This window comes from Engystomops pustulosus, chromosome 5 (genome assembly GCF_040894005.1).
Source record: "Engystomops pustulosus chromosome 5, aEngPut4.maternal, whole genome shotgun sequence".
Taxonomy (NCBI): domain Eukaryota; kingdom Metazoa; phylum Chordata; class Amphibia; order Anura; family Leptodactylidae; genus Engystomops; species Engystomops pustulosus.
In genome coordinates, this window is record NC_092415.1 from 157,061,443 (window position 1) to 157,088,472 (window position 27,030).

General features: G+C 43.4%; 2 protein-coding genes across 2 annotated transcripts; both read right to left on the reverse strand.

Moving 5' to 3' along the window:
* Window positions 1-274: 274 nt before the first annotated feature.
* On the reverse strand, window positions 275-26,284 carry CMTM7 (CKLF like MARVEL transmembrane domain containing 7). Its single transcript, XM_072153567.1, has 5 exons — window positions 25,812-26,284; window positions 11,739-11,912; window positions 9,626-9,724; window positions 3,608-3,689; window positions 275-2,712 (listed from the first exon to the last, which is right to left on the reverse strand). The coding sequence occupies exons 1-5, from the start codon at window positions 25,938-25,940 to the stop codon at window positions 2,699-2,701; spliced, it is 498 nt and encodes a 165-aa protein (XP_072009668.1). The 5' UTR covers window positions 25,941-26,284; the 3' UTR covers window positions 275-2,698.
* Window positions 4,361-7,596, reverse strand: LOC140133410 (uncharacterized). Its single transcript, XM_072153566.1, has 2 exons — window positions 4,965-7,596; window positions 4,361-4,886 (listed from the first exon to the last, which is right to left on the reverse strand). The coding sequence occupies exon 1, from the start codon at window positions 7,459-7,461 to the stop codon at window positions 5,041-5,043; it is 2,421 nt and encodes an 806-aa protein (XP_072009667.1). The 5' UTR covers window positions 7,462-7,596; the 3' UTR covers window positions 4,361-4,886; window positions 4,965-5,040.
* Window positions 26,285-27,030: the final 746 nt, after the last annotated feature.

The window sequence follows — 27,030 nt, forward strand, 5'->3', positions numbered from 1 at the left end:
TCTTTCAGTGAAAACATCTGCAAACCTCTGCAATGTGTTCTTCAGTGTTCTTTCAATGTGTTCTTTCAGTGAAAAATGCTCGAGTCTCCCATTGACTTCAATGGGGTTCGTTATTCGATACGAGCACTCGAGCATCGGGAAAAGTTTGTCTCGAATAACGAGTACCCGAGCATTTTAGTGCTCGCTCATCTCTAGTCCTAAACAATACTTTACACATTTTTTGACTCCATGAAAAATACACTCAGTTTTATAACCAGAGTACAAGATCATCAAAATAACCATACATTTGTAGTTTATAAAGACTGTTTTTACTTTTCTCTTCTAGACTATGTACAGAATAATACAATATTCCAAAATAACATAATGCCAATATCAGAGTATATTTACATGCAAATATCACTAGGTCATTACAATTTTCAATTTATTGACCAAAAATACTGCAGAATGGAGTAGACACCATCAATTAGCTGAGCAATATATGCAGAATAAAAACCTACTCTTGAAAGTTATTGTAAATGGAGACCCTACCACCAAGTACAAAATGCTGAACGGCATACGTAACTTGCCTCTGTGTTGTGGATCAAAATAAGTAGTCTGCAAAAATGTTAAGACATTGCCACGAATAAGAAATTTTGTACAATACCCTAAGTGGGTCACCCATTTAATTTACCCAGCTAAACTTTCTCTTCTGTTGGAAGGCACTATAGGTCATGTGACCCGCTGGCAGAGTAACCTGGAACCTTTAGTGACATCCCGTGTCCTGAGGACTTTTGGCAGCTCAGGGGGCCGTGCTCTCATCACTGTATGTAGTTGTCTTGGCATTAGTGCACAATCCCCTGATCAGCTGGCAGCCCAGTGGACAGTGGGGTCATGTGACCCATACCTCCTACGAACAGAAGAGAAAATTTTTCAGGGTGACTATTAGGGTATTGTACTTACCTGGGTTCACATTCTTATTCACTTAAAGGAAACCTACCATCAAAAATCTATTTATTAAGGTAGATCTAATTGCAAGTTGCATGTGCATAGCTGCGCTTCCATCGACTCTGAAGTCAGGCCACTGCACAGAGTTTAAAAGGAGCAACAGAAACCTGAAGGTGCGGGCTGAGGGCGAGCAGGTCAATGGGAACGCAGAGGCTACACTGATGTGGAATAGCCTATGCTACCACTACCCGGGGAGGCTACTCTGTGTAGTGGGGACATTAGGATTAGTTAAAAATATATTAGGGTTTAACACGTTACTAGCACATTGGTCATGGGAATGATAACCTTATTTCTCTTGTTTCTTTTTGCTATATAAAATAAAATGCTACCCATCACTAATATAAGCTAATTCACACTTCCAGTAGTAATATATTTAACAAAAAAATAAACTTGACCAAAGCACTGTGGCAAATTGGCATTTGGGGACTTGAACTTATTCCTATTTTTAAATGCAATTTTTTAGGATTTCGCTGATCTTCCCTTTATGTCATCAGTATCACCGCTGTACCACCAATCAGCTGAAAAACACATTGGGAGGAATACATTAAGACTTAAAATCCCCCCCGCTGGTGCCCCCTCACGCATACAGTTGCTAGAAGAGGTTTTAGCTATAGTCTCTGCCGGTTTTCTGGCGAAGTCTATAGTAAGTGTGTTCACGGAAAAAGCAAACCTGGCAGGGAGGGTGAGGTTCATGTGCCTTCTCTGCCAGTTTTATGGCATAATGTACATCTCCCATTGTATGGAGGCAGAAGGCACACACTTTGTATATTGTGTAGTGTTGGCACCAGGTTAATACGGCTAACAGTTTATTCACATGGACATATGGGGGACTTAGGTACAGCATAGACAGCAATAGGCGCATGGAGCAGTACCGCTCTGCACACAGGGAAAAGATACACCATGTCCTATCTTTCCACGTGTTCACGACCGTAAGCCGTGCATCTCTATGGAGAGGGGAGAGGTAATCCCTACTCCTCTCCAGGGGGCCGGATGTGTGCCCGGGCAGCTACGGCCGGGTGGGTACACGTTTATGTGAATGTAGCCTTGGCTTCATGTACACAAACATGTGCGGCTGGAGACACTGCTTACTCCTGCTGGGCCATACATACAGTGAAGGAAAGAGCATGCTCTCTGTTGTTGTTTTTCTGGCAACCATGCGGTACAGTGAGACAAGTGCCATGCACAATGCACTGCTATGGCGTCTGTATGCTAACTGCTGTACATACAGCTGCCAGATATAGTCGTTTGCAAGAGGCCTTAGCTCCGCCATTCACTTGACCGACACCTATGATTCATTACAAAGCTACAACTTGTCACATGATTGTACAGTATGTGTCTTGTGAATGCCAAAAGGTAGTATCCATTGCTATACAACACGTTTATAGATTTAACCTTCAAATATATAACATGAAAAATATACAATGACTGAACAGATTGACATTTTTGATTTGTGCACTCTCATTTAGCTCACTGCTTTATAATTTTCTCCTGTCTATTCCATTACAGAATAAGCTGCAACAGAGATGACAATGTAGACTGTATTCTCACAGCAAAAAATTAGCTGCCTCAGGTATTTGTGTATATTCCATAGCTGTGTATCCACTATAGACGGTGTAAGCATCTCACAACTAGTGCAAACTGTGCTCAGACTGCACATTGGTGCAGGATATTTCCATTCTCACTTCAGCTCTGGAATCATCTGCTGACCGGGCAGTCATAACGCAGCTCCTGGAAAAGATCACGTGAGCCGTTACATATACAAGCAATATTCACCTTTCTACCAACTATTCATTACCCATATTGTACAATTTTTCCAACCAGGTTTACTTAAATAAAGCTTCTGACATTGCAGCTTACACCTGCACATTACTTAGTGCAGGTAACAGTGCACTAAAATGGGATAAAAATACTTTAGAAGGTCAATAACATTAGGGATGCAGTGCTTTTCCTAAAATAGTCGGGGTCTGATGGACATGCACTGAAAACATCCCAACCAGTGGACTGCTTTCTCCTCTATGGTAACTACATCAGCCAACCAAAAAGGAAGTCACTAGGGGGGAAAAAACAAGGAAAGCCTTGTGAGATCTCTGGTTAGATGTTCACAAACATGGAGGCAAATTACAATATTAAGCAACTATTATTGTCCATTCCCCCTGCATATCCAGTCCTGTCCTGCTTCACACACCTTCACTTTTGTCCTCCATAAACTGACCCCCTCTGCACAAATAACTGAAGATTCTCTGCTCCTTGATTGGGCCCCCTAATCGTGATATGCCCTGCCCCCTCAGGGACATCAAACCCACTGCAAGCAACCAACTACAGCCAAGCATAGGGATGATCACATGACCTGCCCAGGCAGGTGCAGGACATGTGATGTCGACATGTGACCAGCGGCCATCTTCTGTCCAGTGTCTGGACAGACTGATTAACAATTATTTACATATTGGCTTATATTGTAATGACTCATTTGAATATTAATTATGCCAACTACTGTAATAGTCCATTAGATAGCAGAATTATAGCTACATGCATTTACATTTTATATTAAACAGGGCCACCTCTGAGTGGGACTCACATACTCAATATACAGTATATGTATTGGTTGGGTAACCCAACAACTTACCACTGGACTGAGTTACAAATGTCACTTTATATGATAGTAGCATTCCTACAATACAGAGGAATGATGCAATGAATCCAAAGACCTGAAAGGAAACAGTAAATCACTTGAGAAATATACACAGGTACGGGTACATCAGATATAGTAGGGAAAGTCGTTGGAATTTAGAACCTCTCAATGTAAAAAGTATGCAAGACAGTAATGACAGAGCAGTTAGAGGATTCAAGGAGCAGCATTTTTATTCATTAAATTATTTTATTCTGTTTCCTTATTAAGAATGACTGGACAGCAAGGTATTTGTGAATGGACATCTTAGAAAGCAAAGGCACAGTTATCTGCAGGTACCAAACCCAATGCAGGGTCAAGAAACAATCTAGGATTCTGGTCTAGACATATCTACCAAAATGAATTGAATGGAACCATTTTTATTGCATCATTGATCTGTCATAAAGTTTTATGTGGAAAACAGCAATTCTGTCGCCATCCCCATCCACAGATAATGTAAAAAGCAAATATCAGATGCTGACCACATTATATGCACCTCGCAATAAACTACTTTTTAAAGTTTCACCAGATGAAATGCAGTTATACTCTAAAATTGTGAATTAGATTACTCACCGGTAATTCTATTTCCGTTAGTCCACCATGACGGCCCAACCTGGAGGATGCCCCTTGACCTCTGCAGGGACAGGAAGAAGAGAGGTTAAATGCTCCCCCCCTTGCATCCTCCCGCCAGTGATTACAAAATAACCATGCTGAGGAAGATACAACCAGATTTATTTAGTATGTTTGCTCCACATACAAAGGAAAATTATCTGGAAATAATAATACAAAGAAAGGAAGAAATCCAGCTGGGAGGGAAAATATATAGGCCGTCATGGTGGACTAACGGAAATAGAATTACCGGTGAGTAATCTAATTCACAATTTCCGCTTCGTCCCCCATGACGGCCCAACCTGGAGACTTACAAAATTAGTAAGCTTTTTTAGGGAGGGATTACAGCCTGTAACACCTTGCGTCCAAAAGATAGGTCTTTTGACAAGTGCAAGTCCAGCCTATAATGCTTGGAGAATGTAGTGGATGAAGACCACGTTGCAGCTCTGCAAATCTGATCTAGTGACGCTCCTCTTCTTTCCGCCCAAGATGTGGACATAGCCCTGGTCGAGTGAGCTCGGATTCCTGCTGGTATCGGGCTTTTCTGTAGGTCGTAACATGAGGCAATTGCCAGTCTCAGCCATCTTGCAATAGTCGCCTTCGACGCCTTCCTCCCCTTATTTTTCCCCTGGAATTGGATGAAAAGGTTAGAGTCAATACGCCAGGCCTCTGTAATTTGTAGGTATTTTAGGACAGAACGTCTTACATCCAAAGAACTCCATTCGCGTTCTCTTGCCGAAGAAGGGTTCTCACAGAAGGAGGGTAGGATAATCTCCTGATTCCTATGAAAGTCGGAAAACCACCTTGGGAACAAAATTTGGATCCAACATCAACACAATTCTATCATCTAGAATTTTCATGTAGGGTTCCCTAATCGATATAGCCTGAAGTTCACCTAACCTTCTAGCAGAAGTGATGGCTATCAGGAAAACTGTCTTAAGTGTCAGGTTTTTAACACTGGAGGAATCAATAGGTTCAAATGGCTCCTTCATTAAGGCATTCAAAACTAGAGTTAAGTCCCATGCTGATGATTTTTTAACAGTCTGAGGCTTTAACCTAGAGGCAGCTTTAATAAATCTTTTGACCCACCTGTGCTCGATGAGAGGCTGGTCGAAGAAGGCACTAAGCGCCGACACCTGGACCTTCAGGGTGCTGGTAGACAAACCCAACTCCAAACCCTTTTGAAGAAATTCAAGCACCTGCAAAATATTAAGGTTAGCTTGGGAAGGTGGACTGTCCTTACAGAAGGAACAGAACCTCTTCCATATCTTATGATAGATGGCAAAGGTGACTGGTTTTCTACTTGCCTTCAGGGTCTTGATGACTTCAGATGAGAGTCCCTGAGAGCTTAAGAAGCTGGATTCAGGATCCAGGCAGACAGCTGTAATTTCCCTGGGTTTGGATGATGGATTGGACCCTGATGTAGTAGGTCCTCTGATAGCGGAAGAATGACTGGATTCTCTGGTGACATCTTCTTCAAGAGTGGGTACCAGCTTTTCTTCGGCCAGTTCGGGCAGATGAAGATGGCTCTGGTATTTTCCTGAAATATTTTCCTCAGGACCCTGGCGATCAGGGGAATTGGGGGGAAGGCGTAGACTAGTGGAATGTCCCAGGGGTGAGAGAAGGCGTCCAGCCGTTCCCTGTTCTCCCCTTTTTCCAGAGAAAAATAATGCAGGCATTTGGTATTCTCCCTTGTTGCGAACAAGTCCACTAGAGGATAACCCCACAAAGATGTTAGCCGCTGGAAGATCTCCTCCTTGAGGCTCCACTCGTTTGGTAGGATCTTTCTTCTGCTTAGAAAGTCCGCCCTTGAATTCTCCGTGCCTTTTAGATGAGTGGCAGATATTGACAGAGTGTGTTGTTCTGCCCACAAAAATATTTTCCGAGCTAGGGTACTCAGGAGAGGAGACCTGGTTCCTCCTTGTCTTTTTATGTAGGAGACCGTAGTTGTATTGTCTGATAGAATTAGGAGGTGTTGGTGGGCAAGAAGAGGAGTGTTCGCGCTGAGTGCTTCCCATACTGCTTGCAACTCTCGGAAATTTGAGGACCTTCTTGTAATCTCCTCTGTCCAGGTACCCTGGGAAATTTGCTGAGGCATCACTGCCCCCCAGCCCCTCTGGCTCGCGTCTGTCTGGATTGGGATGTAAGGGCTGTTTGACCAGAAGATCCCTTTCCTCAGATTTCCGTCTTCCAACCACCATAGCAGGTCCTCCTTGACGGCAGGTGGGATTGGGATTTTCCTGTCCAGATCCTCCTGTTTTCTGTTCCAGGATCTTAAGATCCATCCCTGGAGTATTCTGGAATGGGCCTGACACCAGGCTACCGAGGAGATGCAGGCTGTTAGAGAGCCCAGAATCTTCATAGCTTCTCTGATAGAGATCACTGATTTTCTCCTGAACCTTGTTATCAGATCCTTGATGTGGTCTCCCTTGTCCTGTGGAAGGAACGACATTTGGTAAACTGAGTTCAGGTTTACACCCAGGAATTTCCTCACAGTAGCTGGGGAAAGTTCTGACTTCTGGTAGTTTACTATCCATCCCAGTCTTTTTAAGGTTTCTAGGGTGAGATCTCTGGAGAAGAGTAAGCTCCCCCTGTCTTGGCCAACAATGAGTAGGTCGTCTAGGTACGGGACGATCAGTACGTCCTGTAGTCTGAGAGACGCCACCACCTCTGCCATCACCTTTGTAAAGGTCCTTGGTGCAGATGATATTCCAAAGGGGAGTGCACAGAATTGAAAGTGTAGTGTAGCACCCTCTGGAGACAAGACAGAAAACCTTAAAAACCTTTGTGAGAAATGGTGTATAGGGATGTGATAATATGCATCCTTTAAGTCTATAGTGCACATTAATGCATCTTGGTGAATAATGTGTGTGGCTGATCTTACCGACTCCATCCTGAATTTCCGGTAGACGATAAACTCGTTGAGACCTCTCAGGTTGATGATTAGTCGGTTTGTGCCGTTCGGTTTCTTTACCAAAAAAAGAGAAGAGTAAAAACCGGATTTCTCTTGATCCTGTGGAACAGGTATAATCACTCCAGAAGACAAAAGAGAAGTTACTTCTTGCCATATTAAACTGTGGGATGTAAGTGACATGGAAGGTGAAGGTGGCATATATTTCGTAGGGGGAAGTCTGAGGAATTCGATGTTGTAACCATGCAGTAATATATCTAAGACCCAGGGATTTGAAGTGACCTTTGTCCATTCTCCTCTGAATCTTAGCAACCTTCCCCCTACTATGGCATCATTGTTTTTTGTTTCTATTAGGGTCTGTTGGGGTGGAGAACAGAAACCCTCTCCCTTTACCTCCTTTCGGGTAGCTCCAGCGTCCCCTTTTCCCTTTATCCTTGTAGGAATCCCTTTTGAAGTCTCGAAAGGGCTGCTTCTTGGGTATCGATCTCTCAGGAAAGCCCTTTTTCTTATCTGATGCTCTCTCAAGTATAGCATCCAACTCTGGGCCAAACACAAACTCCCCTGAGAAGGGAAGACTGCACAGTTTTGCATGGATCTGATGTCCCCGTTCCACTGTTTTTGCCACAGCGCCCGTCGGGTAGAGTTAGTAAGTGCTCCCTCCTTTGAAGCGAAACGAATTCCCTCGGCAGCAGAATCTGCGAGGAAGGCTGTAGCAGATTTCAGCAAAGGAAAGTTCTCCAAGATTGTTGATCTCGGAGTCCCTTCCTTGATGTGGGATTCCAACTCATTCAGCCAGTACAGCAAGTTCCTTGCGACTGAGGTGGAAGCCAAGTTAGTTTTCAGACTGAGCATGGAGGTCTCCCAGGCCTTTCTCAACAGGGAGTCAGACTTCCTGTCCATAGGGTCCTTTAATTGGGCCGCGTCCTCAAAAGGAAGGTCAGTCTTCTTTACTATTTTGGTAACTTGCACATCCATCTTTGGACAAGTGTCCCATACTTTAGACTCCTCGGGCTCAAAAACAAGTCTCTTTTTAAAGTTTTTGGACACGATAACCCTTTTTTCTGGCTCTTGCCACTCCTCAGAAACCAGCTCCTTTAACGTGTCATTCAGGGGAAACACCTTCTGGCGTTTTGCCTTCAATCCCCCAAATAGTTCCTCCTCCTTAGATCTAGGGGGAAGAATCTCCTCGATTTCCAAGGTCTGTCTAATTGCTTTTAAGAGACCATCGAGTTCCTCGAACTGAAACAGATGACGTGAATCTTCTGTTTTTTGTGAGTCCGTAGGATCATCATCTTCTACGTATGAGCATGAGGGAGCTTCAGAATCATCCCCCCCCTCAGATATAGAAGAATCCGGCTCCACTCTAGGTTTTTTACACGGTGGAGGCCTGGACGTAGCAGCGGCCACTGAAGAGCTTATTTTCTCCTCGATAAACCCCTTTAATTCGTCTAAGAAGGATGTCTTTTCCTCTCTCATAAAATTGTCGATGCAAGACTTGCAAATCGGCTTTTTGTATGAGTCGGACATAGAGTGGGCACACATGTTGCACTTTCTAAGCCGGCTTTTCTCGGGTTTTTCAGACCTGCTCGTCTTATCCCCTTTATCCTCCTTGCCTTTCGTTTTAGACCCTTGGTCTTTCTCCTGAAAGGGCAAGCGGAGGATAATAAATGACCCGCTATTTTACACACAGTAAAAAACCCAAACCTGCACAAAATCCCACTTACAGAAACCCGAGGATGCAGGAAGGTAGGGTCTGCCTCGTCAGCCATCATAAAAGCCGTGGAAGCGCACAGGAAAATTCAGAAATACACAGCACAGGAAAACAGCACCGCAGCGTCACACACAGATCTTAGACCTGAGATCAGCGTGACTACCTGCTCCAGGTGACCTTAAATACCTTAATGGGGAGCCCATCCCCCTGTAGACTTCGCCTGCGCCGTGCTCCCGTTCCCAGGGATGCATTGCGGTCCTGTGAGCCGCCACTTCCGGTCGCGACCGGAAGTCGTCATCGGACCTCGAGGACGCCGGGAATTGTAGTTTTTTCGGCCGCCGCGCGCTCACACACGGATCGCGGAGCGGCGGCCAGGACGAACGGACTGGAAGGGCGGCGAAAGGGAGGACACAAGGCCGACCGAACGCCCCAGCCCGCCGGGATTTAGCCAGCCAGGACTACCCGTAAGTTTTACTTCGTCCCCCCCCCCCCTGGAGGAGAGAGGGCACCTCTCTTGTCCTGCCTCGGCAGGGACAGGAAGAACACTGGCGGGAGGATGCAAGGGGGGGAGCATTTAACCTCTCTTCTTCCTGTCCCTGCAGAGGTCAAGGGGCATCCTCCAGGTTGGGCCGTCATGGGGGACGAAGCGGAAATTACACATTTCTTTAGAATGTAGCCCAATAATTGAAAATGATTCCCTATCCACCACTTATAGATGTGAAACAGAAGAGTGACTATATCTTACCGATCCAGCTATTAATCCACCAATGCCGTAACTTTTCACTGCAGCTACAATTGAGGCAATGAGAAGCAGAAAGGTACATATGGCATAGTGCAACAATTCCTAAAATGAAAGTAAACCCAATTAAAATCAGCTGATGTTTTATATATGTTTTATTACGTTATAATACCTTTAGATTCACAAATGTAAATACAATAAAGAAAAGAATAATTTGCTAAGCCCTCATATAGACGGCGTGTGGAGAATGATGGGGGTGCACACTCCTTATCCCTCTTCACTGCATAGGAAGCAGAGCGGCTTTGCCGCAAATCAGTTCTGCATACCCTATCCAAAGACATGTCCTACTGTCTCGGACCGGATATAATATACCTCTTGGAGGTCGTAAGCTGGCCGCAGTTAGGCCACATGGACACAACCCTACACAAAGGCCGTGAAGTGGTGGCACAAAGTCTAAGTTGACTCCTGCATTTGGCAGGTTCCATTAAGCAGCAGCCTACATCAATTTTTCCTTAAAGAGAACCCGTCATGCAAAATAACCCCCCTAAACTAAATATATTTTCATAAACTGCCATTAGAGAGCATTGCCTCTATCCCTTCATTGTCCCTCTACATGTCTGTAAACCTAAGCAATGATGTCCTAAAGCTGTATGCAAATGACCTGTGAAATGTCCAATGAAGCATTAGCATATTCAAGCTGTCCACTCTATTCATGAGTGGGAGGCACAGCCACACCCCCAGTGCTTGACTGACAGCCTGTATAATGATGTGAGGCTGTATAATGATGTGCTTCCTGGTGCTGGTGGCCACGCCCCCTGCAGCCTGTGTGTGCATGTGTGTGTGTTTAGGAGAGATACAGCAGCTCCAGGCTGCAGCCATGTTACAGCAGAACATGTCAGATTCATGTGTGCCGGTGTCTGTGTCTCTCACCTGTATATTAGGAGGATGCAGCATGTCAGCAGATGCAGCACACACACTAGCCATGCTTTACTATACATTACACACAGACATGAGCAGGGGGAGGAGAGGGGAGGGGTAACAGGGGTGACATCACTGCCTCTGACCATGTGACCAGCCTCATTTACATGATAAAGAATAGATGATTTTACAATGAATAATGTATGAAATAACTAGATAAAGGCTGTGATGGGATCCTTGTGTGCTGCTCCAACAGGTAGTATTGACAGGACTAGTGACACAGACCTGATGACAGGTGTCCTTTAAAAGAAGGAAACCTTCTCTACACAAATGTCTATAGGGAGCGAAGATTTTCTGTTCAACTTCCATTTTACGTTTCCAGTACACTCTTCTAAAATGGAGAATGTAACAGAAACCCTTAACACAGGTATGAACTGGGCCTAAAAGGTTCTTCTAGTCTAACCATACCCTTAAATATGAAGCCTGTTGGAGGCAGGTGGCCATATCTATTCACATTGCAGGCTGCCACTTGGTGCATTATTTCACATCCTCTTAACCTGGAGCCAACTAATCTTGAGCCTTTCTGGCTCTTATGCCCTCCCGACTGGCTCCTAAATGTTTCATGTGGGCTAACACTGCTCCCATGGTTTTCATGGTCTTCCCCTGTGCCTTTAGTGAGCTTTTTTACTTCTCTACCCCTGCTCAACATACCTGCTGGGACTTACAGATAAATAGTGCTCATTGGTTCATAGGCTCTGTCACTAGCATTTATCCCCTAAATGACATGCCTGTGTCCTGCTTGCAAGAGTATAGGGCAAGCTGACCTCCTGCCTCCAACATTATAAGTGACAGCTTGGCTTACCACTCCGCCAGGGGCTAAATTGGCGCCATTTCACACCTAGGTGAGGCAGCCTTAGCGTATAGTGGGACAAAACGGTTTTCACCTGAAAAATTATGATGCACTTATTAATACATTTTTTTTACACTTCCTATGCTAGACTTGTAGAGAGATTATACTACTATGTACAGAATAATATGTTAGTCATTGTCGGTAATGCCAATGAATGATTTAATACAAGCTAGGAGTACTACACATGCCAAGCTATTTTATCAGCCACAACCAAGGATAATCATTTATACTCGTGAAATATAATTGGCTTGTTTTTTGAGTAAAACACCATTGTATTCAAGATATACCTACCGCTAGAGGCCACGATACACAAGTAAGCATTCTGTAAATCCGGAACAGGTTCACCACATAAAGGATAATGATGAGTATCATGAAGCAAATTGTTACAACTTCAAAATATTGGTAAGCGCTGTAGTCTGTCCAGCCTGTGAGCCTCACACAAAGGAAGGCGATCAGCAAACACAGCTGGAAGACAAAAAGGCAGGAAACCGAGAATGAAAAGACATCACACACTAGCAGGTCGAATATAAAGTTATAAAGAGTCATGTACAAATCTAGTTCTAAAAAAAAAAAATAAAAAAAAAAATTCAAATTCAATTGCAATAGAAATACAAATGACATTGGCATAACAAAACAGTGGGAACCAGAGCTTTATTCCAAGGGCAACGCATTGTGATTTAGAAACACTACTTGTAGACATGAATCAAATGCGGCACACTCATCGTCTCCAGCTGTTACTACGGGCCGCTGCATGTAAGATGGAGACTATAATATCAATTTTTGTTTGTTTTTTTAGTGTTGGCTATAATGTGCTTCATACAGCTAGAAAATGACTGTGTAAGTAGTTGATCTTGCACTCAATACATCTTCTCGATTATGGAGTCAAATTAGTTCCATCTACATTCTCTATGTAGCGGTAAAATTGTTACTGCGATTCAACTAATTATTTAACCCCCTACACGATTAGATCCTTTTTTAATTTTTGCATTTCTGTTTTTCACTCCCTACCATCTAATGCCATAACTTCTTTGATATTTCTGCTATCCGAGAGACAAATTGTACGTCCTAGCACTAGTATTTAATATTTCATGCAATGCACTGGAAAGCTAGAAAAAAAAGGGGTTCTGGGGCGAGCACAAATGATATTACTGTGGAGCCTGATGGTGCTCTGCAGAGAACCACAGGCTCATTTGCATATTTTATAAACATTTTTTTTTTTACAGAAATGCAGCCATGCAAAGAAATTACAAATTAAGCTTGGGACACACGAGGACTGGATGGGGAGTTAAGTAATGGGGAGTCAGGTAATCTGATGGTAGATGTCCTTTAGTGCATCTGTACTAGACCCAGCCTCCTGCCACTCCGCCCATTAGTGAGAACGAGACGAGACATATTTAGTTCGGCCCTCATTGATCAGCTTGTTAGTAGTTTAAAGGGAACCTGTCACCAGGAACCCTTTTTCTGGCTCCCCCATGTCCCCATACACACTGCCAAAGAGTTTTTATAGTAAAACGGTCTTTTTCAGAACAAAGTTAGATGAAAGTTTACCTTTCTGTATGCAGAGCTGTGTCTGTAGTCCCCTGGAAGTGGCCAGTGAGGAGAGGTCCCCCCCCAATCCTACGGGAAACTGCTCCGTCATGCATCAATTTCAAATTTTAAAAACGTCCCATGTCTCTCATGTCGTCCTCCCGTTGTCCCCCCCCCCCCCCCCTTCAGGACATTATACCTCACTCCTCACTGGTCACTCCCATGGGATGACGGATACAGTTCAGCATACAGAAAGGTAAACTTTGATCTAACTTATCTTTTTTTTCGGAAAAAGCCAGTTTTACTATAAAAACTCTTTGGCGATGTGTACACTATTCTCTATGGGGACATTGGGGAGCCAGAAAAAGGGCTCCTGATGACAGGTTCCCTTTAATAAGGGAAAACTTAAATAGTTGATACAAACCCTTTAACACTATAGGAGCTTTATTATTAACCTCTGCCTCTCCACAATTGACTTGGGTACCATTGTTTTGTCCTAGAACGCCACAGTAGGAATTGTAGGAAAGGTATGAGACACCGTTCTTGGAACACATTGACTGACATGAGATTGAGGGGAGCTCTGTTGTACCGTAACCACATCACCTGACTATTATGTATTAGAAGTGTACTGTAAAAAAAAAAAAACTTTTCTTTTATGATTCTATTTATACATGTGCCTTCTATACTGTGAAAAACACAGTGACATACCTACCACATTGGCTACAAGATTACAAGGGACCAAGCTAATACATTTTATGGTTCACTGTGTCTTTTTTCATTCAAGGAATTAACCATTTTTGAAAAAAAATATTACAAAATCTTTTTTTTTACTGAGAATGTAAAACCATGCCTTTAACCACACATAACTGCATTCTCTCTAACATTGAGTCACAACACACTTGCCACATGTTTCCTGTTACTGGAAGCTACGGAAGCATTGTTCATTATTATAGGGCTCCGACATCCAGAGAACAATGAAGAATGAGACTTTAGAGCACAAATATCTTCCTAGGGCACCCTTACATACAATTGTTAAGGACAACATCATAAGAACTTCTATAACCTTAAGACATTATCCAGGAAGGAGACAATAGAGGAAATTTATTAAAATGAGTGCAATGAAAAATAATTTAGCTGCCTATAGCTATATGCTTTGCCTTTCCGAAGGGCCACCAAGTCATCTCCTGTTTTTGCTGCATTAGCTTTTCTCGATTCTCCCCAAGTCTCTCCTAAAACAGACTTAGAAGTTTAAAGACAACTGTCCTCCTGATACAGAATGTGTTTACCTTGTAAATAGCAGGGGGAAATATTGTATTAGTAGGTTCTATACGCAAAGAAAAGTACAATAAAGAAGGAATATTTTGGACTGTTTTGGGTGCACTGACATATTTGTGCAAGAATTTGCGACTTATTCACCCAGCCAGGATAGGTCACTGAGACCAAGTGTTTTGGTGTTGCACCTCATTTATCGTTACGATGGTGACATTTTAAAAAGTTGTTAACTATTGCACTAAAATACTCCACTCCCCTGCTGATGTAGGAAAAAGTTGAGAAGAAGCCCAAGAATAAAAAAAGAAAAAAGTTACAAAAAAAAAAAAAAAACGAACAGGGTCATATTCCATATTTCTTACCTTCTAAAGCCCCTTTCACACAACCGTATATGGCGGCTGTATGCTAGTCGTTCAAACACCAGCTAGCATATGGCACGGTATGGTAAGAGCACACACGTGTCACTGTGCCGTCGCCCAAAAAAAAAAAAAATAGAGCATGCTCTATCTTCTCCATATGTACAGCCCGGCTGCATGGCTCCCTATGGAATGGGAAGCGGTTAATGGAAAATATTTGGTTGCCTTGCAACAATTTTTTCATTTTATTGTGTTTTATCCTGTAGGCTACTGCCATTCAGATTCCGTTTCAGACTTCCTGGATAGGGCCTAACTTTTGTTTGTTGAAAACCCCTTTAAAATAAGGGGAAAATCGCAATTGTTGCATTGTATTCTCACACCACAACGAGGCATAGAAAAGACTATACATTTATTGAAAAGGCTACTCAACAACAATCCATGCACTTCAAAGCTCCTGCAAGTAGAGACTAATGGGCAATATATTAGCCCATACTGGTACTTATTACCATGTAACAACACTGGTATCCTGAAATCATATTTGCTGGATTACCATAGCTCCCGACCATTTTGGATTCGGCGGGACAGTCCAGGTTTTTGGGCACTGTCCCGGGTGGTTGGGAGAATGTGCCTGGCTGCCCCGGGTTGTTCCGCCCACTTCACACTAGCGGTGCAGAGCCAAGACCAAGAGGCTCTCTCTAAACAAGAAAAAATAATTACCTTTGCACCCCCCCCCCCAGTCCAGCTTTCTCCTCTCCCCAGTGATAGCTCCTTCCCTCAACTGCCCCTGCCCCCTCCGCAGCAGCATCACAAAGCCCCAGGGAGAAAAGGAAGCAGGACTGCAAGGGAATGATCAAAAGGTAAGTAAAGGTTTTTTGTTTAATACCTAGGAGGGGATAATGGAGGATGGAGAACAGGGGCCACAATATGCAGAGGAGGGAGCCCACAATATAATCGATGTCACTTTATGAGGGAGGGCAAGAGGCCACAACATGAGGGAGGATCAAGAGCAGGAGGCCATAAAATGAGGGAACAAATGTAAGGGGAGGATAAAATGAAGGAGGGGGTATTATACGTTGCCGAGTTGCATTAGGGGGCATTATACGTATTATATGTTAGGTCCCCTTAAAGTTTAGGGTCGGGAAGTAAGAGTTAAGACCGTCTGCAAATTAAGGCCGTCTTGTAGGCGTGTGGAGACTTATAGCCATGGACGCTCCACGCGCCTACAAGGCGGCCTTAATTGGCAGTCTCTTACTCTTCAGCCAAACCAGTTCCCTACACTGTACTGAAGAGACGCAGCCAGGTCAAAACAGTGTTGTCTCCAGTCGGGAATCTGTTCCTTCTGGAATGGATATACTGGTTTGGTTTTAATCCCGCATCATGTCACAAGGCATCTTGTAGGTCATGCTTGATGTCAAGGGAGCTGCCTTACAGGGTAGCTAAAAGAGGTGTGGTTTTCCTTATCCCATCATGGAAAACTTATTTTCTTGTTAAAGTTTGGTATAAGGGCTAAACCCTTTAAGGCGAAACATGCAAAGCCCTAATGAGAAACACTTTTGAATATCCCTAATGAACAGGAACATTAATAAAACACTTAAACTAAAGGGGCAATCAGCGCTAGAGTATGCTCAGTGTTTGCATTATTTATTCATGCAGTTTGTATCAGTACAATAATGAACTGAAAAGCTACATTGTTTTTCAGATGTTAGAAAATACAGTTTTCTATTACACTGAACAGTAAAAAGTGGAGATAAATAAAGCTGTTAACGGGTGCACATCAATACAGTACATGTATATGGTCTATAAGCACTGCTATAGTATGGTGCTAATGTTTTATCAGTGTGCACGCCTTCTATGATATCTCATTGATACTTCCTCTCTCTGTATTAAAATTTCCACATTATAGGGATCTTTTCATGAATATGAAAGAACACAAGATTTACACTGTATTTCCAGTTTTAGGAGCTGCAACGGACCAGTAATGAAATGTTATACAATTTTCCAATATAATTTCTGTATCAATTTCTCCTCATTTTCTAGATCTCTGCTTGCTGTCCTTCTATAGGTAGTTTCAATGTTTACTTCCTGTGGATTAAAAAAAAAAAAAAACACTATAGTACCTGGTCATGTGATGTCACACAGGTGCAGGGATTGTTATAACACAGAGCTCTGATTACTTTCTGTAATTATAACAAGCCGTGCACCTGTGTGACACAGGTATCACATGGCCATGGTCCAGTGTTTTTCCTCTACAGGAACTAAATAATGAAGCTTTATAGAATGACAGCAAGCAGAGATCTAGAAAACAACGAGGAATTGATATAGAAAGTACATTGGCAAATTGTATAACTTTACATTACATAAAAAAATTTCAACTGTTTGTGGTAAAATGTATAACCCCTTCGAGGAAAGCTACTGTAAACGTATCAAGGTATTGATTACATATCCATAACATAGCTCATCAATATCACATCAGTGGTGATACAATACTTGGGACCACCACCAATCAGATTTTCCTGCACCAGAAACAACAAAGAGAACAAAGCTACAGGACAGGACTGCTCCCTGTGTAGTATACAAAATGACCAAGCTGGCTATATACCAGGGCACAGGCTGGCTGGCTATATACCAGGGCGCAGGCTGGCTGGCTATATACCAACAGACTACATACAGTGTTGTCCTCAGTATGCGGCCTGTTTTTGTGGTGGGTTGCCCAGGAAACTAGGTCATGTGGGTGCCAGCCAACCATATTTTTTAGTGGATACAGCCAATTTAAGGAAGCATATAGGTCACATACAGGAGGCACATAGCCAGTCTTTGGAAACAAAAAAATGGCCATAAAATGTATACGGTCCTGTGCATCAGGCCTAATAGAGATATTTAGACATTGGAGAGCTAAAGGAAACTTCTTTTCCAGAAGCTATTAGTAGATATTTTGTAACTTTGGTTATGAATATGCATCCTACACAGAATACTATGTCTGACAGATATATTCATAGCGGAACATGAGGTCAAGACATAAAGGGAAGAGCGTCCAGCATCACTACCTCAGCAGAGCAGCAGGAAATTCACAAGTTATGACAGTAATGATTTCACCAATATCTAGCTCTGTGTGGAAATTCTTGACATTACTAGCATAGCCTTATATCATGTGATGCGTCTATTGTAGAGAAGGATTACAGGCTGCACAATTTTTTAACCGTGATCAGTCATCTTTACCCCATCTAATAAAAGACAAACTTTACTAGTAGGGGTTTATTTGTAGTGTGCCCTGTAAAAAGTACATTTGAAACCAGGTTGCAGCTCCTACAAGTGCTCAGGGGTTGGTCTTTTAGCGATGAACTTTGCAATGAACTGTTACACACCCCCTCCCCATTGCTGTAAGTATCCAACCAAAATTCTGATACAGCTTTTACTCATAGCAGAGGGGAGGGGCTGTGGAGCATTGTCAGATTGAAAGACCTGCCCAGAACCCCTGCAAGAGCTGTTGGGGCAGATTATAACTTAGCACAGTCCTGTCACTACTTACATCATACAGAAAGGTACAGTTATACAGTTCCCAGGGCTGCTACCTAACACTGTCTGCATTGTTTGGTCAACACATTGGGGCAGATTTATCAAGCTGTCTGAAAGTCAGACTATCCGTAGTTGCCCATGGCAACTAATCACAGCTCCCCTTTAAAATATTCACGAGCACCAGTAAAATGAAAGCTGCAATTGGTTTCCATGGGCAACTAAGAATATATTGACTTTCAGACAGCTTAATAAGTCTACCCCATCAGGGGTAACAGAAAGGAAACCCTGGGCTGGCAAAAGTTTTGGAAAAGAACTACTAGAAACTTGTAATAACACTGTATTAAGGACCAGTTTATATAAATAAATTGTTCAACATAGCTAACCAGAATATCCCTTTAAGAGTTCTTTAGATGTTTTTTTGCACATCAGATTTAGTGGCTTAAAACAGCTTGATAAATGTGGCACATGAGGTTAAAGGGGTTGTTCGAAACATAAAAAACCTATTGGTGGCTGGTTAAAAAAAAAAAAATCTGATTTTTGTGGTCCCATCCGGCTCCCGTGCTGCCATCACTCCGCTCTGCTGCCCACCTGTCCCGCTTGATACAGGGATATAGGGATGAGGGGCGCATTTGTTTACATGGGGCACGGACCGGAGTGACGGCAGCGCAGGATGCCGGGAGGGACTGCGAAGGTAAGTAAATGTTTCAATCTTTTAGCCCCCTCCCGGCCACCAATAGGTTTTATTAAGCTCTCTGACAACTCCTTTAATGTCTGCAGTGGATATGCCACTTTTTAGTTAAAAAAGGCACAGAAAAGTCGACACAAACACAACACAAATTTGACACAACTAGTTCCTAAATTATGCCTACTCTACGGGGGGACTGGAGTGAATTTGTGCCTAAATTTGGTCTTTTGGAAATGTCGCACTCCATGAAGCCGCCTACCACCTCTGGATTCACATGATTAATCTTTAATGAGTTGTCTGAAGTGAAAAGTGGACTGACAAAAAGACGCAAATTTGGCGCAGTTGAAACAATTGAGAGACATTTTGAAGACAAATATAACTTGCATATCTGCAATGATGCCTCCCCTGTGTATCTATAAGGCTAAGCAGCTGGAGGAGTTTCTGGCTCCGCGCCCTTCAGCTCATCATGAGACACACAGCTACGAATCACATGGGAAATAGAGAAAAAACTTCCTGTCTAGTTAGAAACAAAGGACTCAACAACCAGATTGCTGTTTCTACAGTAGTTTTCATGCATCAGTTTTCACAGCACATTTTTGCCCTCTGTTGCAAGGATACGTTGGGCGGATTCCCGACATACCCATACAATGCAGAGCTAAGATGTATCCCAATGTATGCTCATATGACGAAATATGCTGTCCTCCCCCTCCGGCCCAAAAGCAGGAGGAGGAGCAAACATCAGCAGCAGTCTTAAAATTTACATCACTAGGTACTTTTAGCATACAATGGGGCTCAGTTATTAATGGTCAGGCTGCACAATTTTGTCGGGCTGTGCGCCTTTTCATGGGCATTACACGGCTTAGACAGATATTTAAGAGGTGTCTGCGCTGGTATTGTGGCGGATGCAATCCTTCATTGGCGCTGCTGCGCTGGCTTCCATGCAACACACATTGGGGGACGGGCTGTCAGACGATCCGACTGATTTGGACTGAGCGCGGGGGGGGGGGGGGGGGCTAATGTCATGTGACCAGGGTGACATCATCAAAGGTCCTTGAGCTACTTAATATGAAAACTATACCCCATGTACATATCTGACCACATAAAACCATCACAGCAGCCTCCATGGACTTCTACTCCTCTCCATGCAGCCTGCTGTGATTTCATGTGATAAAATATGCTGTGATTTCATGACATATATGCTTAGTGTACAGTTCCTAATGCTACAAAAGCTATAGGACCTGCGATGATGTCACCCTGGTCACATGACATTATAGCAGCATACAGAGATAGGGATGGGGAGGAGCTGCTGGTTTCAGCCCGAGGAGGCCACGCCCACCTGGACTCCATGTAGCCGTGCTTAGTTACCAGATAAAACTATAAAGTTGAATATATGGGAATCTCAGGGGCATAATTTTTAGCTACAAGCAGGGTGTCAAATAGTTATTAGAGCTCTATAGGAACCTGTCACTACCTGTATTTGTGAAAATAGTGGTGACGGGTTCCCTTTAAGGTGAACTCCAGCAGACGGCTAAGTAACTGTGCCCCAATATGCTGCATCCCTACACTATAGGCTCCATAGGCCTCAACTGAGCGTGCATGTCACAAGGCAGGTGAGAGAAGGTTAGAAAGATGTAGCTTGCTGCCCCTTTCCATCCTGTGTTTTCCAGCAAGTAAAGTGTGCAGACAGAGGTAAAAAGGATGCCTACGTCTGCCAGCATGTCTATGTATACGCTCATCATATACAAAAAATGTCAAGTGAATGTACTCTAGTAAGAGTAATGGAAACAATGGAGCTTTGCTGCAATATATGTAGCAAATTGTATATTCAGATTTTCACATGCTTTTTCTATACAGGCGGTCCCCTACTTAAGGACACCCGACTTACAGACAACCCATAGTTACAGACGGACCCCTCTGCCCACTGGGACTATAGTAAAGCATCCAGAGAGCTTCACCAGAGGTCACAGACTGCAATGATCAGCTGTATTGTGTCTGTAATGAAGCTTAATTGATAATTCTTGGTCCAATTGCAGCAAAAATTTTGAAACTCCAATTGTCACTGGGGCAAAAGAAAAAAATTTGTCTACAACTTCAATTGTAAAATATACAGTTTCGACTTGCATACAAATTCAACTTAAGAACAAACCTCCAGACCCTATCTTGTATGTAACCCGGGGACTGCCTGTACAAAGAAAAAGATGAAATAAATAATGAAAATCCACAACATAACAGGACACACACAAGATTGTAATCCTTTTGGTAAATTTCTGCTTGGAAGTTTTTTCAAAATTTTATGCTTTTAGAGAGAATGTAGATGAGAGTTATTAAACTGCTAATGTCTATTCTAGGTCTTAAAATCCATTTGCTTGAATAAGCTAAATTCTAATGTTTAGATACATCTTATTTTTTCTTCCCAAAATGTTGATACTAAAGTGAATAAATGTGAATTCATGCACAAGTTAAGGTAGTAAGACAAGCACCAGCCCTTTGGAAATAGAATCGCAGCTCTGTTATGCAATTCTTTGTATGTGGATAATTAATATAATGTATTATGCATTACTGTACTGTATATGTAATATTTGGATAATCTACTCTGTTGTTTAGAACATAAAATCAATAAAAAGATATTTGAGAAGAAAATGAAATGGTATCACAGCGTTCTGCAAATAGGTTTACTCCTCTAAACATGAGAAATAAAAAAAAGCTCTAAGTAATGAGACATTTGACCACAAAATTCGGAGACCGTATAAATAGCACAGAATTGGCTCTCAGACGCTGCACAAAAAGGGCCATTTATTCTGCAATCTGATCCGTCCAGTGTGAGGAGTAACTGCTCATGTTAGTGAGAGAGAAGTAAACTTTCCAGCTCCATCTAGGACTATGAACCATCGCATTACAGACCAGGCCAGTGTACAGCATAAAGACTGTCACTACAACATTGGGGTATATGTTCAAACTAGACTCTAGATTACATAGTACAATATTAAGAAGCAAGGTAAATAAAGTAAAAAACACATAACACTACACTTCTACGTATGGCAACTTGTACACAGAGCTTACAGTATGCTTTTGCTGTATATGTGGGAATCCTCCCGAAGGCCCAAAAAATAGGGGGCACCATCTTCGGCTAGAGGAAAACTGATTTAATCTCCAGTGACAACAAGGCTTCTTTACTATAAGAACTGTGAACTCAAGGAAAAGCCAATTTCAGGAGCAGGACACAGAGAGCTTATGGTTTTATAGTAAATAAGGTTGAAAAAAAGAGACAATACAGTCAAGCCCAATCCTTATGTCATAGGAGCAAATTTATAAAGTGCCCCTGCCCCAGCTTGATATTTACCCACATGATACACTAAGAGGAACCGGTGGGAAATGGTGTAGCTCATAGTTAATGTGCCAGCCCAGCATGGTCCACTTCAAAACCCTCCCTGCCAACTTTGTATGGAGGTGACATAAGGGGGGGGGGGGGGGGCAGTACAAGCCACGATAACCCCTCCCCCTTACAGTGTTGGTGCAGAGGAGTGCAACATAAAAACCCCTACAAGACAGATGCCAATTGGACCAAATTAGGGTAAAATTCCTTCCCTACCCAAACATGGCATTCAGAAAAACTACCAGGATCAAGATCAAATTAATAAAATGTTTTGCTCCCATAACTTTTGAAGTTTTTGCTCTCCACTAAGGCATCCAGGCCCCTTTTGATCATGTACAAATTATCAGCAATTACAACATCGTGCAGCAAAGACTTCCATAGTCTCACTGCTCTTACAGTAATGAATCCCTGTCTATGCCGATGGTAGAACCACCTCCCCTTGTCCTGGCCACAGGCCTCGGTATAAAAGGATCATTGAATAGACCCCAATACAGGGTCCTGTTTCATTTCATGAAAACTCAGTAAACACAGTGTAAAATATCCCTTTACTGCTGCATCAAAACTCTCTACATGAGGTCAGACACTAGCTGTCTTTTTTTCTAAATTGTATAATCCCAAATGTAGTAATCTGTCCTTGTAATCTAGTATTCTTGTTTTGAGTTATTCAAATGCATTACATTTCTAGACAATCCAATACAGGGCACCTGTTCTGAGGATTTAGGCTGTGACCATCCTGTTATCCAGGAAGGTATCCGAGTCACAATTATGTTCTATAGCAGTGGTGGCGAACCTATGGCACGGGTGCCAGAGGTGGCACTCAGAGCCCTCTCTTTGGGCACCCAGGGCATTGCCCTGCACAAAGGTCAACATTCAGGACTCAAGACCTGAATCAAGGAGGTGTGGACAGAGCTTCTTCTCCGGACCCATGATTCATCCTGTTTGGAGGACTTTAGAGGGAAAATTCAATAACAATCCAAATTTCTCCTTCTTTCTCTTGTATTGGTGTAATCAGAGCGCCAATACGTTTGGAACCTGTGAATTACTTCAAATTGGCATTTAGCACTTTGTGAAAATCTCTTTTTTGCTTGTAGTTTTGGCACTCAGTGCCTTAAAGGTTCGCCATCACTGTTCTATAGTCTAGGGCAGTGATGGCGAACCTTTGGTTCAGGTGCCAGAGGTGGCAATCAAAGCCATCGTGTAGCCATGGATAGCCTTTGTTGTGCTGTGTCCAGTGCTGGGACTGCTGGAGGAGCAGGGAGGTGTGGATAGAGCTGTATTATCATTGCATCTCCGTGATTCTTTCTGTTTAAGGGAACCCTGGAGAGAGGATACAATGATAATACAAATTTACCCTCCTTCTTTCTACAGTATTGGTGTCTTCAAGACGCTAATATGATTGCAAGCTGTGGCAGAGCAGGGAACAATAAGTTACTGATTAGATTGCCTTCTGATAAGTGGGTTTTTTCTCTTGGCCTCTAAAATGTTCACCATCACTGGTCTAGGAAATCCACTGTTATGCAGAAAAAAAATAACATTTGATTTAAATGACCTGTAAAGAGTCATAGGGGGTAGAACATTTTGATGGCTTAAAGGGAACCTACCACCACAAATCTACCTATAAAGGTAGATTGGGTGGTAGGTGGATCAATGGGACGTGAGGATAGCCCTTTTAAGGGCTAATCCTCACGTCCCTGCACTTTTTTAATAACTTTAATTTGGTATTTATTCAAATTTACTTATGCGGCTACCGGGGCGTGGAGTAGCCGCATATGAGATTACACGAGGCGGCTACTCCACGCCCCGGTAGCCATTTTACCCCTCCTACTCACCCATCTTCGGCGCGCAGCTCCGCGTAGCTGCGCGCCCTCGTCCGGCGATCCTGCCGTCTGCGCATGCGCAGAAGAGCAGGCCCGCGCCTGTTTCGGAGTTGTGACCGCGCAGGCGCGGGCCTGCTCTTCTGCGCATGCGCAGACGGCAGGATCGCCGGACGAGGGCGCGCAGCTACGCGGAGCTGCGCGCCGAAGATGGGTGAGTAGGAGGGGTAAAATGGCTACCGGGGCGTGGAGTAGCCGCCTCATGTAATCTCATATGCGGCTACTCCACGCCCCGGTAGCCGCATAAGTAAATTTGAATAAATACCACATTAAAGTTATTAAAAAAGTGCAGGGACGTGAGGATTAGCCCTTAAAGGGCTATCCTCACGTCCAATTGACCCACCTACCACCCAATCTACCTTTATAGGTAGATTTGTGGTGGTAGGTGCCCTTTAAGTACATCATCAAAAGTAAACTTCTGGTCAGCTGCTGAATATAGCTTGTGGTTTTGTATTAGTCTTGGGGAACATCATTCAAGCACATCCCCCTACACAGATGCACAAGGAAAAAAAGAGGGGCGACAGCGCGAGTGTCTGACAAATTCATATACGTGAACGGAAACTCCCTGCTGTACATACAGTCTACCTCCTACAACATCCATCTTCTGTAACATAAAACAGGTGCACATTCTCCACATGTCACAGAAGACTGAACTGTTCTTATTCTCAATACCGACCCTGAAAGGAGAACATCATTCACTGCATGTACCTTTCTATAAGAGAACAATGTAAGTGTAAAATGTCTTGTAAGGCAGAACACTGATGAAAAGAAACAAACTTCCAGAAAACTAGAACAAGCCCTTAAACAGTATAACGGTCATTACTATGGACTGTAATGGATAAGCTGCGATATTCTCACAACAAGAGATGAGACAGGTTTAAACAATTTCACAGTTCAGAGAGTGACAATGTGTAGCTGTTGAGTAAGCAGCGTGTAGCGGAAAGAGGCGACCTAACGTTCCTCTAACCTAAATATAGCTGTGTGGGACACAACTGCACACATATCTATACACTGGATCAGCTTTGATGGGCTGGTTTTTCTCTAGATGCCAAGATCTACATTTCAAAAATCTTTTCCTCCAGTATTTCAGTACCGGATCACTAATTTTTTTAGAAGACAACCTCACAGAGCATGAGCTACAACTAACAGTATCAAATCTTATCAGCCATATAGCCACCCCCTGATCCCCCCAATATTAATGTGCCCTACAACTGTATATACAACACTATCAGTCATATAGCCTTCTCACATAGCCACCCCCACCCAATGATCCCCCCAATATTAATGTGCCCTACAACTGTATATATATATATCACTATCAGTCATATAGACTTCTTACATAGTAATGATCCAGCCATTGGTACCCCCCACAGCAATGTGCTGGTCACTAACACCCCCATTAATGTACCAATCACAGATATCCCCATAATAGTGTCCCCTCCAACTGTCTGTAACACATTATCAGCCACATTGCCTTCTTACAAAGTAATGATCCACCCAATGAAGTCCCTATAGCAATAATACCAATCACTGACATCCACATTAATGTGCCCACCACAGATACCCCCCATACATAATCACATTATCAGCCCCAGCAATGTGCCACTCAGTGATGCCCACATAGCACCGTGCCACGTTACAGCACATAAGAGGCCACTTTGGGAGAGTTTTCTAACTTTAGGTAAAGTTACAAGCGGCTCTAGCTCTGGGCACTGCCCACGTTACACTGGAGTCTGAGCAGCCAGATGCTGGGATGAAGCCCCTTACCGCCTGGCACAGCTTGAGGGTGGCGCCGCTGGAGCGGGGGTAGCCTCTGTCTATGAGGCCGGGGCTGCTGTGCTGCACGTTACTGCTGCTGGCCGTGGTCCGGATCACCGTCACATTGTGCTGGGACATGATGCGGCTCCTCTGTGCTGAGCGGGACGGATGGGGCAGCCGGGAGGAGGAGGACGAGACGCTGCTTCCACTTGTGGAGGGGCCGGCACTGACCCCACTGCTGCTCCGCCCGAGTGCTGCCCCTTTCCGGGCTTAGTGTGCGCCTACAGGAGCCGCGCAGACGCCATCTCCTCATCTATGTGCTGTGTTATATGGAGACACCACATAGGAGTATAGAGATGTGCACAACATTATGTAATGAGAAAGGAAACTTCCCTCATGGCGTCTGTCAGGAAAGTGGTGTCACAAATGTACCGAAGAAAAGTGTTTAAAGGGATTTTTCCAGATTCCAGGAGGAGGCATCCCCTTTTCCAGCGTTGTTCTGTTACTTTAAGTCACGTTTCCGGTCCAGAAGTTCTGGAGGAGTCACAGGACCCATTGTGACCTCCTCAGACATTACCTCACCGGTCACTTATAGACCGCAATGTGTACCCTGACCCCCAGAAGCTTCACCCAGGCTTAAATCAGCAGGGTTCCTGGAAAACAACATTTAGGGTGATTTTTAATGGGATCCAATATTCCAGACCTGCGGTACCTGATCCATACTTTTCTGGCTCTCCCTTCCTCTATCCTTTCCTAACCCCCTCTCCCATCCCCACAAGGGAAACCGATAAACCCTCAACATAGGAAACTTTATAGTCACCTGCCTTGTGTTGAACCATGATATATGAGTGTCGGCATCTATAGTTATGTCAATCTTATATCGGAATCACCTTGTTAATTGGAAAAATCTATCCCTAACCTGAAATGAAAAGTATTGGCCACAAGAAAGTTTACTAGGGCACATACTATGTACTTACCCTGGTAAACTTTCTGTCTGGACGATCCACTTCCGAAGAGTTCTTGTTTTGTCCTGAGTCCCATGGACTCTGGGTGGCAGTGGTGTAACCATTGCAGTTACAGTTGGTGCAACCAGGGATGTAAGGGGCCCGCAGCATATAATCCAGAAGACTATGGGTTCATGACAGAGAAAGAAAATTGTATGCGTGTAAGACATGGATACAGTTGAATATCAGAGCGCATGGGCATAGTCATATCTGTCATATAGTGG